This window comes from Lolium rigidum, chromosome 3, assembly GCF_022539505.1.
Source record: "Lolium rigidum isolate FL_2022 chromosome 3, APGP_CSIRO_Lrig_0.1, whole genome shotgun sequence".
In the NCBI taxonomy this organism is placed as follows: Eukaryota; Viridiplantae; Streptophyta; class Magnoliopsida; order Poales; family Poaceae; genus Lolium; species Lolium rigidum.
Genome location: NC_061510.1, coordinates 151370818 through 151387136, shown reverse-complemented (window position 1 = coordinate 151387136; position 16319 = coordinate 151370818). Strand labels below are relative to the sequence as shown.

Sequence of the window (16319 nt, the reverse complement as noted above, 5' to 3'; positions counted from 1 at the left end):
GCTTCAATTCAAATGAAATCAAAGAGTACAGACAGAGTAGCAACTTTATTCTAGAGTTTAGTAGCTCCTTCAAACCACAAAAGATAGATCATTGTGATTCCATGAATGATATTTGCAGTGATTTCCAAAGGCTTCTAGGACCTGAAGCGAATCACATCGGGGGAAGCCATTATCAGCCCGCCGGTAATCTTTTCCCTCAAAGAATCCTTCTCCTGGCTCGATGGAAATACCTCGGTCTCATAATCCTCAAATTCTTTGGTGCAGAACTTGCACACCTTCCTATCATACAAAGATATCTCTTCAACGTTTGCCGCAGCTTTCATGACACGCCTAACAAATCCCGTGAAGTTGCCGTCTGACTGGAAGCCGTAGATGGTTAGCTTGGTTAAACTCTTGTGCTTGAAATCGGGAGCAGGTAGCTGCCACTTCACATCCGCTTTCTTTCTGCGAATGCTTAGTTTCTCTGTGCCGCACCAATGATCCCACACCGTGAGACAGAGCTCTCCCAGGGATGGTGCGGCTTCAAGGAAGAACATTGTCCAGGCGATGTCACATCCTTCAGGAAGGAAGTCCATATTCAGATGGTGCAGTTTGTCAAGCACAGGAGCAAGCAGTCTCGGGCTCTCTGGTCGAACCCATATCTAGGACAAACGAAACAATGGATTAGCGATTGTAGAATGCACATAAACTACATCCTCAGGAGGTGACAATGAAGTCTCAGTTACACTATTGTTACATACATGCAAGTAAAACCTATTTGTAGACTATGTTTTTTCAATAATAATGATATATAGTAATAACAACAATCTGATGAGTCGACTGCATCATGAGACAGAGAGGGCGTGGGTGAGTACCTTCTCACTTTGGAAATCCAGATGCAGGTTGGTTATGGTGGGGGCGTTGGCAAGCACCTGGCTTAGCTTCAGGGTCTGGCCCCAATAACAATTCTTAGTGAGGCTTAGCTTCGCAAACTGTGGCACGTCAACGAAGTACAAGGGATCTTCGTCGTAGACCCAGTCAGTATAGTTCATCCGCTGGAGCTTCGGTAGACAGATTAGCTCCACCGTCTCAAACTCCCCACAGAAGATCTCGAGCTCGACGAGTCTCGGATGCTCAACTCTCAGCACCGAACCGATCCCCGCGTCACAATTATGGAGACGCAGAGACTCGAGCCGCTCGCAAGCGCTGAGTACCTTGGGGATGTCCGATTCGCCAAACCTCAGATTATGCAGATCCAGCCGCGTCAGGCAGGCGAACGCGTCGGGACAGTCGCCGAGAAAAGTATTGAACTGCTCCCCGAACTGGAGTACATCGGCGTCGGCGCAGTGCTCGAAACCACACTCCGTCAGTACTTCAAACTCCACGGCCCCGTCCAGCTTCCGCGCCGCCATGGCGCGGACAACAGATTTGCCGATGGAGATGCAGTCGTAGCGCCTCAGGACGAACCTGAGCTTCAGTTTGCGAACGGGGAACAGTGGTGATCTCGAGCTGATCAGGATCATGTCCGTCACGTCGGCCACCGCGCCGTTGATCCGGGCCAGGTCTCGCGTGGTCGTAAAGGATTGATCGTCGCCGCGCATAGCGGAATAGAAGTCGATGAAGATCTGCGAGAGCATGGTGGGCAGCTTGAGCATCTGCTTGGAGAGGATGCAGGTTCTGATGGCGTCGAGCGTGCCCAGCCGCTCTAGGATGTTGAGCAGCACGTCGTCGGGCAGCTTGCTTAGCCTGTCGTCCCCGCTGCATGTTGCTGCTTGCCGTGACTGCGGCTAGGACGCGGAGGGGCGGGGATGAGTGGTGGATGAGGGATACATGAAGGAGAAGAAAACGCAGAGCAGCGACGACTTACATCTCGGCGGCGGCCCTTCATGCTGATCCGGTCTCAGACAGAAAAAACCCAAAGCTGACAATGGTGGACGCCTGAACTGGGCTTATTTATAGCCAGCTCCGAATCTTGTCCCAAGACTGGCTTCCGAGTCCAATACAAACTGATGTACAAGTCGTAAATCTCGTGGTCTACTTAATTACGATGGTGTGTGGGAGGAGACGGGCCACACATGAGCGCGCGAAAGAGAGGCGATCATCAGGCATGCGAGATGCGACCAATGGATTTTGGCACGTTCAATTCTCCCAAATTTGAGCTTGATTGGTTGTTCGCAGTGAAATTTCGCTATTTATGATTTTACCTTGCTGGATGATGCATGAGGAGAAACGAAGCTTGGCCCTGTTTGTGCACTACTACGTTTGGATCCCGGCAAAGTTTCATGGTGTAGTTTCTATCCATCAATTGGTAGGCAATAATCGCCGATATGATGGCTAACGACGGAAGAATAGGGTTGTTTGGTTTTGTGCTAACCAGCGATGTAGTTACTTCCCTCTTCAAATGGTGTTCCCACCTCTAAATAGCCGTTACGAACCACAACACAACAGAGTAAACGCACATGACAACAGACATACGCTATCCGCATGTCCGCATCACATATTCAGCATTGTCAGGGAAAGCTATAACGCCCTGATCAAAACTCAAAAGCAAGGACGGTCAAGAGGCATAGAAGCCCGTAGAACACCTTGATCAAAAGCCATGAGCATTGTCTTATCAGCAAATGTTCACAACGATCAAGTTCCACTAAAACTACATATGAACATCATTAACATGCATAGAAATTAAGTAGGGCCACCGCCTAGCCGTGATCGGGGCAGGTGTAGAGCCTCGCGGTGGAGGAGTCGGCCTTGTAGATGATCATCTTCATGACGAAGGCCTAGAGCTTGAACTCCACGACGTCGCCGTGATGTAGATCATACTTGTACTCCACTGCTGTCAGTTCCTACCAAAGACCATCTAGCCACCATAGTTGGTGACTTGCGCCCACTCATCACAGAAGTGGCATGCAGAGAAGGCCACACTGTGTGGTAGTGGGACCTAGATCCACTCCCGCGGCGCGTGGTGGAACCATGGTGGCATGACGAGTATGTGGAGGTTGTCCGTGCTTAGCTGCACATAGAACCTTTGCGGTATCATCGCCCTGGTGAGGTGCCCCAGCTTAGGCTGACGGCCCACGATGGGAGGTGGCATCAGCACAGCCTCCACCCTCCCAGATACGTCCGGCTTCGGCGCCCTCGTCCATCAGTTCAAGACGATGTGGTCATGGTAGCCGGGTGGAGGGAAGAAAAGCAACTGGGTGTTAGAGCAATGAAGATGGCATAGCCATTGGCAACACAAGGGCATGATCATGCCATTGCCATTGCCAGTGGCAACACAGTGAAAAGACAATGGCATGGTTTTGAACCAATCTTGATTATGCATTTGTCTTGCTAATTCATGGTACTTCAATGATTTCCCAATCCCCAATTTTGGGAGTGCAATCATTGACATACCGGCATTTGCACTCTCCAAATTGGGAAATCTAGAATCCACATGTACCAACTCGGGAATCTAACCTACAAGCACATGTATTTTAGTCCTAACGACCTATGTCCGCTCGCCAGAGGAGATAGGTCATATGGTCCATGCTCCATGGTGGACTACCCAATTAGGTCTCCACCTAACGGGATTTTTGCTTCATGTGCTTCATCTTTGATCTTGTCTTCGTCATTGACTTGTAGACCATGTCCTGACCAGGCGTCCTTGTTAACTAGTCTTGGCTTGACTTTATTTGACTTATGTCCACGTAGGATTCTAGTAGACTTGTAGGTCCCGTTAGGAGGATGCTACACATTTCTACAACATGACATTTCAAATAAACATTGTTAACGTGCTTGGCCCGTCGATGGCCCATTTCTAGAACACACATAATTTTTTAAACCATGGGCTTTCTCGCTAACGGCTGATACGTCTCAAACATATCTATAATTTTTGATGCTCCATGCTTGTTTTACACCAATTCATATATGTTTTGCTTACACTTCGATGCACTTTTATATGATTTTCGGCACTAACCTATTAACAAGATACCAAAGTGTCAGTTCCCTGTTTTCTGTTGTTTTTGTATTTCAGAAAAGTTGTATAGGAAATATTCTCGGAATTGGACGAAACAAAAGCCAAAGTCAATATTTTACCGAAACGAAGACGAAGTCCGGAGATGGGTCGAAGAGGCTCCACAGGGCGGTCACACCTGCCCTTGGCGCGGCCAAGCCTGGGCCCGTGCCAAGGCATGGTGTGGCCCCCCAGGCAGCCCACCGACCTAAATCCTCCGCCTATTTATACATCTTCTCGGGAAAATCCTGGATACCCAAGCCTCCATCCATGAAAAGTTCCATCACGGTCGTCATCGCAGAACCCATCTCGGGGGGTTTTGAAGCTCTTCCCGGCACCCTGCCGGAGGGGGAAATCATCGCCGGAGGCATCTACATCGCCATGCCCGCCTCCGAAGTGATGTGTGAGTAGTTCATCCCTAGACTATGGGTTCATAGCAGAGCTAGATGGTTGTCTTCTCCAATTTGTGCTTCATGTATAGACCTTGTGAGTTTCCCTACATGATCAAGATCATCCTTATGTAATCCTACATGTTGTGTTTGCTGGGATCCGATGAATATTGTATATATACTATGTTGAGGTCGATTATATACTCATGTCATATGTTATTTTTGATCATGCATGTTTTCCGTTGCTAGTAGATATTCCGGCCAAGTAGATGTGTGTGACTCCAAGAGGGGGTATTTATGCTCGAGAGTAGGTTCATGCCTCTAGTTTTCTGGAAGAGTGATAATAACTTCTAAGATTGTACATGTGTTGTTGCTACTAGGGAGAAAACAATAATGTATTATCCAAGGATAATTCTATTATTTATTTTACACAAATTGCTTAATGCGATAATCTGTTGCTTGCAACTTAATACTGGAAGGGGTTCGGATGATAATCTTATTAGTCATAGACGCAGTTGGATTACGGTCTATGTATTATGTTGTAATGCCCAAACAAATCTCATAGTAATCATCTTGTCATGTATGGTCGATATTTTGTCAATTGTCCAGCTGTAATTTGTTCACCCAACATGCTATATATCTTTATGGAGAGACACCTCTAGTGAACTGTGCACCCCGGTCCTTTCCTTTACACTGATAAATTCAACCACTGCAATCTTGTTATGTTTACTTACTGCAATTCATGTTCTCTTTAATTTCTGCAAACATCTCTTTCCACTTGATACGTCTAATCCTTTGTGTTCAGCAAACCGGTGAGATTGACAACCTCACCGTAAGTTGGGGCGAAGTACTTTGGTTGTGTCGTGTGCAGGTTTCATGTTGTTGCTGACGCCGGTAGTGCGCCCTGCCACTAGTCAGCTAGCAACACCTGCAGAAGTCACGCCTTTCTCCTACTGGTCGATCAAACCTTGGTTTCGTACTAAAGGAAAACTTGCTGATGTGCTCATCACACATTCCAATTGGGGTTTCCCAACCGCTTCCACAACAACCGCCACCAAGATTGTCTGGCACCATCACCAAAGCACCATCAAGATTTTCTGGCGCTGTTGTCGGGGAGAAAGGTGATTTCTGCAAGGGGAGTCTCTCATCTCCAATCTTTTTACTTTGTTTTTGTTTTGCTTAGTTTATTCCATGCGCACTTTTCATGTTGATGTTTCTTGTTTTTATTCACTAGTTAGGCTTAATGGAAAACAACAAAAAAATTAGAAAGCTTTATAGTATTTATCTTGAGTTAGGACATGAAGTGTTTGACGAGAAAATTAAAAACCTATGGAAATTTATTTGCATGCTAATAGCAATGTTATGAGTATGAATTCTTTGAACACCATTATCGCTAATGCTATAGAAAGTCTAAGCTTGGGGAAGCTAGTTTTCATAAAAATGATCTTTTTTACTTCCTCCGCTTTAGAGAAGAAAATTTGCTATGATGATTACAATGATGAATATGATATTGTAAGTCCACCTACTATTGAGGAGAAAATTAATTATGATTACAATATGTCTCGTATATCTGATGATTATGATGATGAGAATAATAATAATAGCTATTTTATTGAATTCACTCCCACTAAAATTATGCTTATGTGGAGAGTAGTAATTATTTTATTCATGTGGCTCATGATAAGAATGTTTTATGTGATAGTTATACTGTTGATTTTATTCATGATGCTACTGAAAGTTATTATGAGAGAGTAAAATATGGTTGTAGAAGTTTTCATGGTACTAAAACACCTCTCTATATGCTGAAAGTTTTGAAGTTACTCTTGTTTTATCTTCTTATGCTTGTCACTTTGTTGTGTGTGAATTTAATTGTGTACAAGGTTCCTAGGTCAGACTTAAATGTATTTTGAATTCTTGATGCTAATTCACTTGATAATACTTGATGCTACCTCTTTTTCTGCGCCTAGCTGAAAGACGTTAAAAAAAGCACTCTTGGGAGATAACCCATGTTTATTTTCCTTAATTTTTCTTTTTCTTAAGTCTTGGAAGTTATTACCTTTGTAATGACCTCTTCTTATCATTTTTATTTCGTTTTTGTGCCAAGAATAGCCTCTAATAGAAAGAAAGTAAGATTTGGGAAAGTTGTTGTCCTGAAAACAGATTCTGTCATGTTACCATAAAAATTCGTATAAATAGCTAGAGCGTAATTTTGAGCTGTCATTTTTTATGAATATGCTCCAGGTTATTATCTAACTTTCGTTAGTTGACCACTTTTAGATTTGAGCAACAGAAGATTTTCGAAAAAATCGATTTTTACCTGTTGTGTTGTTTTGACAGATTTCTGCACTATTTGCATTTGCTTCTTAAATCTCTTTCTTTTTGAGTTCTTTTGATCAAAGAGCTTTTTGAAATGTTGCTACAGTAGCTAATGCTTTAATAGATTTTTGATATATGTTATCACTGAACTCAAGTGGATTTGTTTATTTTGATTGTACTAATTCTGCTAATAGAGAATTGTGTGAAATTTTGTATGAAGAATGTTTTCAAGTGTAGGAAGAGAAGAATGATGTGATGGGATGAATAATGGACAAAATATCAAGCTTGTGGATGTCCCTGCACCCCAAAAAACATTTAAGAGGTACAAGCGATCAAATCTTGGGCATCCCCTCTTCATCAACAAATTAACAGGTCATTTCTCTATGCGCTATATTTTTATTGCTTCATACGCTATGTGTTGTTCTTTGAGCGTCTTTATTTTTTGTTTGCTGTAACATATGTTGGATCCCGGCACATTTATTTTGGAGAAAGACCCGCTCCGTTTTAATTGCATAGAACGGTCTAGTTTTTGTTGTTATTGTCCTGCCAGTGTTCTAGTTTTCTAGTACTGCGTTTAGCTCTTGTTCTTTCACTTGAATTTTGTTCAGAGCTTGTTAGTATTTTTTATTTATGTATGATTAGCTCTCTGGTCCATAATGTATTTCATCTCTGAGAGTTATTTCAAATAAGTTGATTGGTGTTGAAGACGAGTAAAAAGTTTCATGACTATAGTGATGCAAAAGGAAGCTTGTCTAGAATGTGCGATGGACTTTGGCATGTCATGTTGGACGCTATTATTGTCATATGATTAGTATTTATTGTTTTGGCGTGATTTGTCTCAAATGGCTGAGAGTGCATAATGTGTCATTGAAAGAATCATGTGTTCTTTCCATCATAAAAGCATAATATTGTGGTATTCTCCTTTGATGCTTTATTGGGTTGACTTGGCGCATGCTTATACTATGTTATGACTATAACCAGTCAACTAAAGCCTCTATGATATTTATTTTTGACTTGTAATATCACTTTATACTTTGATTGATAATGTTTTGTCGCTATGCATGATTATGACCATTATTGCTCTCTTAGTTGGTCGCCTCCCAGTCTTTTGCTAGCTTTCGCCTGTACTAAATATGAACTCTACTCGTGCGTCCAACCACTAATATCCAAAGTTTGCCAATTGTGCCCACCATATCTACCTACTAGCATTATTGTTATTGAAAGTAATTCATCATGTTTTTATTTATCTTCCAAATTAAATTTTGGCATGAGAAAATTAGTCAGTAAAGCTCTCACGAACTTGATGGCACATTTACTTTCTTGCACTAAAATAAACTTGATCATTGTGACTATCTTATGAAGTTTATATGTTTGCAAATTGCAAGTTGGGAGTTAGTATAACCATTCTTTCATGGGGAACACTTTCGACATTGCATTTATATTTAGTTGACGTCATGTTCTTTTGTTTATGGATGTCTAGTGGTGCGAAATAAAATGGAAACTTGTAAGTCCATGGAGTTTGTATACGAGTTAGAGAAACAAGTCATGCATCATTCATGGTGGAAATTTACAGCTAAACCATAGTGAGCATTCTATGAAGCATTTGCAATAAAAAAACTATACCCATAGTAAATAAAAAATTGTTGAGATGCTCATTGCCTGTTTGTCTTGTCATTTTGACATGGGATTGCTCTTACAAGAGTACCTCCATATCATCATGAAAGAGGTACCCCGTTGGCGGTTCTCAATGATATATGTATACTTACAATGACAAGAACTTATTTGGGACCGAAGTTGAGTATCATGAGATTTAGGTACTCGCATTCAAGGGGCATGAGATTTTCAACTTGTGATTTGCAAGCATATAGCTCATTGTTTACTCACATTAACTTCAACCATTCAAGATGCTTATGATAGGGGCAATGAGGGCTCAAAGCTAATAAGTACCATACTTTTTGGAAGATTTGTAAAACTTGTTAATCTTTCTTACTCTGCAAAGAGTCTCTCTTTTACTGTTATGTTGAGTCTTCATCTTCTACTTTATGCACCAATTAAGAGAGCATAGCATTCTTAGTGCAATGTGTGCATAGTCCCAAAATTATTATTGATTGATTCATGATTATCTATTGCTTGTTCTTAAATTACTTGTATCTAGTCACCCTTTGAACTTTAAAGGTGTCCTAGCATTTATGTTTTGCTACACCATAAAGGACATGTTGAGTACCACTTTGTTATGTTTACTCTATGCTCATAAACAAACAGTTGCTTTCAATGCACTATTATTCATGATCCTTTGTTTGAGTTACTCTTCATGTTATAACATAGTTGCTAAGTTCTATTGTTATAATTATATCTATCATGTCTATGTTTAGAGTACTTTGATTCCAGCTCACAATGCTTTACATGCTTGATCAAGATTGTGTTGGCTTCATGTCACCTCAAAAATTATTTTGTTATCACTTACCTACTCGAGGACGAGCAGGAGTTAAGCTTGGAGATGCTTGATACGTCTCAAACATATCTATAATTTTTGATGCTCCATGCTTGTTTTACACCAATTCATATATGTTTTGCTTATATTTCGATGCAATTTTATATGATTTCCGAAACTAACCAATTAACAAGATGCCACAGTGCGAGTTCCCTGTTTTCTGCTGTTTTTGTATTTCAGAAAAGTTGTACAGGAAATATTCTCGGAATTGGACGAAACAAAAGCCAATGTCAATATTTTACCGAAACTAAGACGAAGTCCGGAGGGGGGTTGAAGAGGCGCCACAGGGCAGCCACACCTGCCCTTGGCGCGGCCAGGCCTGGGCCCACACCACGGCATGGTGTGGGCCCCCCAGGTACCCCACCAACCTAAATCCTCCGCCTATTTATACATCTTCTCGGAAAAACCCTGGATACCCGAGCCTCCATCCACGAAAAGTTCTGTCGCGGCCGCCATCGCAGAACCCATTTCGGGGGGTTCTGAAGCTCTTCCCGGCACCTTGCTGGAGGGGTAAATCATCAACGGATGCATCTACATCGTCATGCCCGCCTCCGAAGTGATGCGTGAGTAGTTCATCCCTGGACTACGGGTCCATAGCAGTAGCTGGATGGTTGTCTTCTCCAATTTGTGTTTCATGTATAGATCTTGTGAGTTGCCCTACATGATCAAGATCATCCTTATGTAATCCTACATGTTGTATTTGCTGGGATCCGATGAATATTGTATACTATGTTAAGGTTAATTATATATTCATGTCATATGTTATTTGTGATCTTGCATGATCTCCGTTGCTAGTAGATACTCTGACCAAGTAGATGCTTGTGACTTCAAGAGGGGGTATTTATGCTCGATAGTAAGTTCATGCATCTAGTTTTCTGGAAGCGTGACATAACTTCTAACATTGTAGATGTGTTGTTGCTACTAGGGAGAAAACAACAATGTTTTATCCAAGAATAATTCTATTATTTAATTTACACACATTGCTTAATGCGATAATCTGTTGCTTGCAACTTAATACTGAAAGGGGTTCGGGCTAACCGGAAGGTGGATTATTAGTCATATACGTAGTTGGATTACGGTCTATGTATTATGTTGTAATGCCGAAATAAATCTCATAGTAATCATCTTGTCATGTATGGTCGATGTTCTGTCAATTGCCCAGCTGTAATTTATTCACCCAACATGCTATTTATCTTTATGGAGAGACACCTCTAGTGAATTGTGGACCCCGGTCCTTTCCTTTACACTGATAAATTCAACCACTGCAATCTTGTTATGTTTACTTACTGCAATTCATGTCCTCTTTAATTTATGCAAACATCTCTTTCCATTCGATACGTCTAATCCTTTGTGTTCAGCAAACCGGTGAGATTGACAACCTCACTGTAAGTTGGGGCAAAATACTTTGGTTGTGTTGTGTGTATGTTCCACGTTGTTGCTGACGCCGGTAGTGCGCTCTGCCACTAGTCAGCTAGCAACACCTTCAGAAGTCACTTCTTTCTCCTACGGTCGATTAAACCTTGGTTTTGTACTAAGGGTAAACTTGATGTTGTGCTCATCACACCTTCCTCTTGGGGTTTCCCAACCGCTTCCACAACAATCGCCACCAAGATTGTCTAGCGCCATCACCGGAGCACCATCAATGGCCATTGGGGGTATCCTTAGCTTTTGCTCCGTACTAATGGTGGCATCATATTTGACAACTTCCATAAAGGGGACCATGTCTAATTCATATCAGTAGGCCCTCGAAACTCGTGTTTCATCCACTTCCTTGTGCAAAGGAGAAAGGGAAGCCGCCGGAAGAGGGACATTCATCATCCTCAACACACCGAAGCCCTACCGCCATCACCACCTCGCATCCATCTCTGCAACCATATTTTAGCCATCTTCATAGCGATATTCTATTGTACTCTTTGATTACCTTGAGACTGGCTGATACGTCTCCAACGTATCGATAATTTCTTGTGTTCCATGCCACATTATTGATGTTATCTACATGTTTTATGCACACTTTATGTCATATTCGTGCATTTTCTGGAACTAACCTATTAACAAGATGCCGAAGTGCCGGTTCTCGTTTTCTCGCTGTTTTTGGTTTCGAAATCCTAGTAACGAAATATTCTCGGAATCGGACGAAATCAACGCCAAAGTTCCTATTTTCATCGGAAGCATCCAGAACACCCGGGAAGGACCAGAGGGGGGCCACAGGGCCACCAAACCCTAGGCTGGCGCGGCCAGAGGGGGCCGCGCCGCCCTATGGTGTGGCCCCCCCGTCAGCCCTCCCTGCGCCGCCTCTTCGCTTATATAAAGCCCCTGGATCGAAAACCCGATACCAATTGACGAAACCCACGTAAACCCGCCGGAGCCGCCGCCATCGCGAAGCCAAGATCCGGGGGACAGGATCTCCGTTCCGGCACGCTGCCGGAGCGGGGAAGTGCCCCGGAAGGCTTCTCCATCGACACCGCTGCCATCTCCACCGCCATCTTCATCACCGCTGCTGCTCCCATGAGGAGGGAGTAGTTCTCCATCGAGGCTCGGGGCTGTACCGGTAGCTATGTGGTTCATCTCTCTCCTATGTGTGTCAATACAATAATCTCATGAGCTGCCTTACATGATTGAGATTCATATGATGATGCTTGTAATCTAGATGTCATTATGCTAGTCAAGTGAGTTTTACTTATGTGATCTCCGGAGACTCCTCGTCCCACGTGTGTAAAGGTGACGAGTGTGTGCACCGTGTGGGTCTCTTAGGCTAGATTTCACGAATACTTATTCACTCGTTGAATGGCATAGTGAGGTGCTTATTTATATCTCTTTATGATTGCAATGTGTTTGTATCACAATTTATCTATGTGCTACTCTAGTGATGTGTTATTAAAGTAGTTCTATTCCTCCCGCATGTGTGCAAAGGTGACGGTGCGTGCACCGTGTTAGTACTTGGTTTGTGCTATGATCATGATCTCTTGTAGATTATGGAGTTAACTATTGCTATGATATATTGATGTGATCTATTCCTCCTACATATGCATGAAGGTGACGAGTGTGCATGCTATGCTAGTACTTGGTTTAGTCTCGTTGATCTATCTTACACTAAAGGTTACTAAAACATGAGCATTATTGTGGAGCTTGTTAACTCCGGCATTGAGGGTTCGTGTAATCCTACGCAATGTGTTCATCATCCAACAAAAGTGTAGAGTATGCATTTATCTATTCTGTTATGTGATCAATGTTGAGAGCGTCCACTAGTGAAAGTGTAATCCCTAGGCCTTGTTCCTAAATACTGCTGAGTTACTACTGCTGCGTTACTACTGCTGCGTTACTACTGCTACATTGCTACTGCTTGTTTACTGTTTTACTGCGTTACTACTGCTGCAATACCACCGCCATCAACTACACGCCAAGCACTTTTCTGGCACCGTTGCTACTGCTCATACTTATTTATACCACCTGTATTTCACTATCTCTTCGCCGAACTAGTGCACCTATTTGGTGTGTTGGGGACACAAGAGACTTCTTGCTTTGTGGTTGCGGGGTTGCATGAGAGGGATATCTTTGACCTCTTCCTCCCCGAGTTCGATAAACCTTGGGTATCCACTTAAGGGAAACTTGCTCGCTGTTCTACAAACCTCTGCTCTTGGAGGCCCAACACTGTCTACAAGAATAGAAGCTCCCGTAGACATCAAGCACTTTTCACGGCGCCGTTGCCGGGGAGGAAAGGTAAAAAGGCTCTCATACTACGGTCCCGTGTAAAGTATTTTTCTCGGCGCCGTTGTGTGTGTGCTCAAAGCTATTTCCTTTAGATCCTGCAATTGCAACTTGTTGTTTCTTGTTTACACTAGTTTGGCATAATGTACAAGAGTGAGCTTCTTATTCTATTTCCTGATTTAAGACATGGATGGTTTGATGCGGAAATTAAAAAACCTATGAAATCTTATTTGCATGCTGGTAGTAATATTAGTATGAACGCTTTGAACACCATTGTTGATAATGATATAGAAAGTTCTAAGCTTGGGGAAGCTGGTTTTCATGATATTTTTAGTCCCACAAGCATTGAGGAGAAAATTTTCTTTGATGATACTTTGCCTCCTATTTATGATGATAATGATAGTGGTCTTTTGGTGCCACCTACTATGGAGAGTAAATTTTGTTGTGATTATACTATGCCTCCTACACTTGATGAGAATAATAATGATAGCTACTTTGTTGAATTTGCTCCCACTACAACTAATAAAATTGATTATGCTTATGTTGGGAGTAGTAATAATTTTATGCATGAGACTCATGATAAGAATGCTTTATGTGATAGTTATATTGTTGAGTTTGCTCATGTTGCTACTGAAAGTTATTATGAGAGAGGAAAATATGGTTGTAGAAATTTTCATGTTACTAAAATGCCTCTCTATGTGCTGAAATTTTTGAAGCTACACTTGTTTTATCTTCCTATGCTTGTTACTTTGCTCTTCATAAATTTTTTTTATTTACAAGATTCCTATGCATAGGAAGCATGTTAGACTTAAATGTGTTTTGAATTTGCCTCTTGATGCTCTCTTTTGCTTCAAATACTATTTCTTGCGAGTGCATCATTAAAACTGCTGAGCCCATCTTAATGGCTAAAAAGAAAGAACTTCTTGGGAGATAACCCATGTGTTATTTTGCTACAGTACTTTGTTTTATATTTGTGTCTTGGAAGTTGTTTACTACTGTAGCAACCTCTCCTTATCTTAGTTTTGTGTTTTGTTGTGCCAAGTTAAGCCGTTGATAGAAAAGTAAGTACTAGATTTGGATTACTGCGCAGTTCCAGATTTCTTTGCTGTCACGAATCTGAGCCCACTGCCCTGCAGGAAGCTCAGAAAATTATGCCAATTTACGTGCATGATCCTCAGATATGTACGCAACTTTCATTCAATTTGAGCATTTTCATTTGAGCAAGTCTGGTGCCATTTTAAAATTCGTCAATACGAACTGTTCTGTTTTGACAGATTCTGCCTTTTATTTCGCATTGCCTCTTTCGCTATGTTGGATGAATTTCTTTGATCCACTAATGTCCAGTAGCATTATGCAATGTCCAGAAGTGTTAAGAATGATTGTGTCACCTCTGAATATGTCAATTTATATTGAGCACTAACCCTCTAATGAGTTGTTTCGAGTTTGGTGTGGAGGAAGTTTTCAAGGGTCAAGAGAGGAGGATGATATACTATGATCAAGGAGAGTGAAAGCTCTAAGCTTGGGGATGCACCCGGTGGTTCACCCCTGCATATATCAAGAAGACTCAAGCGTCTAAGCTTGGGGATGCCCAAGGCATCCCCTTCTTCATCGACAACATTATCAGGTTCCTCCCCTGAAACTATATTTTTATTCGGCCACATCTTATGTGCTTTTTCTTGGAGCGTCTGTTTGTTTGCTTTTGTTTTTGTTTTTGTTTGAATAAATTGGATTACATCATGCTTGTGTGGGAGAGAGACACGCTCCGCTGGTTCGTATGAACACATGTGTTCTTAGCTCATAATATTCATGGCGAAGTTTCCTCTTCGTTAAATTGTTATATGGTTGGAATTGGAAAATGATACATGTAGTAATTGCTATAATGTCTTGGGTAATGTGATACTTGGCAATTGTTGTGCTCATGTTTAAGCTCTTGCATCATATGCTTTGCACCCATTAATGAAGAAATACATAGAGCATGCTAAAATTTGGTTTGCATAATTGGTTTCTCTAAGGTCTAGATAATTTCTAGTATTGAGTTTGAACAACAAGGAAGACGGTGTAGAGTTTTATAATGTTTACAATATGTCTTTTATGTGAGTTTTGCTGCACCGGTTCATCCTTGTGTTTGTTTCAAATAAGCCTTGCTAGCCTAAACCTTGTATCGAGAGGGAATACTTCTCATGCATCCAAAATACTTGAGCCAACCACTATGCCATTTGTGTCCACCATATCTACCTATACTACATGGTATTTTCCCGCCATTCCAAAGTAAATTGCTTGAGTGCTACCTTTAAAATTCCATCATTCACCTTTGCAATATATAGCTCATGGGACAAATAGCTTAAAAACTATTGTGGTATTGAATATGTAATTATGCACTTTATCTCTTATTAAGTTGCTTGTTGTGCGATAACCATGTTTACTGGGGAACGCCATCAACTCATTGTTGAATTTCATGTGAGTTGCTATGCATGTTCGTCTTGTCGGAAGTAAGGGCGATCTACACTGAGTTGAATGGTTTGAGCATGCATATTGTGAGAGAAGAACATTGGGCCGCTAACTAAAGCCATGTTCCATGGTGGAAGTTTCAGTTTTGGACAAACATCCTCAAATCTCTAATGAGAAAAGAATTAATTGTTGTTGAATGCTTAAAGCATTAAAAGAGGAGTCCATTATCTGTTGTCTATGTTGTCCCGGTATGGATGTCTAAGTTGAGAATAATCAAAAGCGAGAAATCCAAATGCGAGCTTTCTCCTTAGACCTTTGTACAGGCGGCATAGAGGTACCCCTTTGTGATACTTGGTTAAAGCATATGTATTGCGGTGATAATCCAGGTAGTCCAAGCTAATTAGGACAAGGTGCGGGCACTATTAGTACACTATGCATGAGGCTTGCAACTTATAAGAAATAATTTACATGATGCATATGCTTTATTACTACCGTTGACAAAATTGTTTCATGTTTTCAAAATCAAAGCTCTAGCACAAATATAGCAATCGATGCTTTTCCTCTATGAGGACCATTCTTTTACTTTCAATGTTGAGTCAGTTCACCTATTTCTCTCCACCTCAAGAAGCAAACACTTGTGTGAACTGTGCATTGATTCCTACATATTCGCTTATTGCACTTATTATATTACTCTATGTTGACAATATCCATGAGATATACATGTTATAAGTTGAAAGCAACCGCTGAAACTTAATCTTCTTTTGTGTTGCTTCAATGCCTTTACTTTGAATTATTGCTTTATGAGTTAACTCTTATGCAAGACTTATTGATGCTTGTCTTGAAGTGCTATTCATGAAAAGTCTTTGCTATATGATTCAGTTGTTTACTCATGTCATTACCATTGTTTTGATCGCTGCATTCTCTACATATGCTGTACAAATAGTATGATCAAGTTTATGATGGCATGTCACTCCAGTAAATTATCTTTGTTATCGTTTTA

At 41.5% G+C, this 16319-nt stretch overlaps 1 protein-coding gene across 1 annotated transcript; it reads right to left on the bottom strand.

Annotated features, from left to right (window-relative positions):
• Positions 1–70: 70 nt before the first annotated feature.
• On the bottom strand, positions 71–1867 carry LOC124695675. The gene is made up of 3 exons (XM_047228500.1): positions 1847–1867; positions 855–1766; positions 71–641 (listed from the first exon to the last, which is right to left on the bottom strand). The coding sequence occupies exons 1-3, from the start codon at positions 1865–1867 to the stop codon at positions 135–137; spliced, it is 1440 nt and encodes a 479-aa protein (XP_047084456.1). The 3' UTR covers positions 71–134.
• Between the last annotated feature and the right edge of the window lie 14452 nt (positions 1868–16319).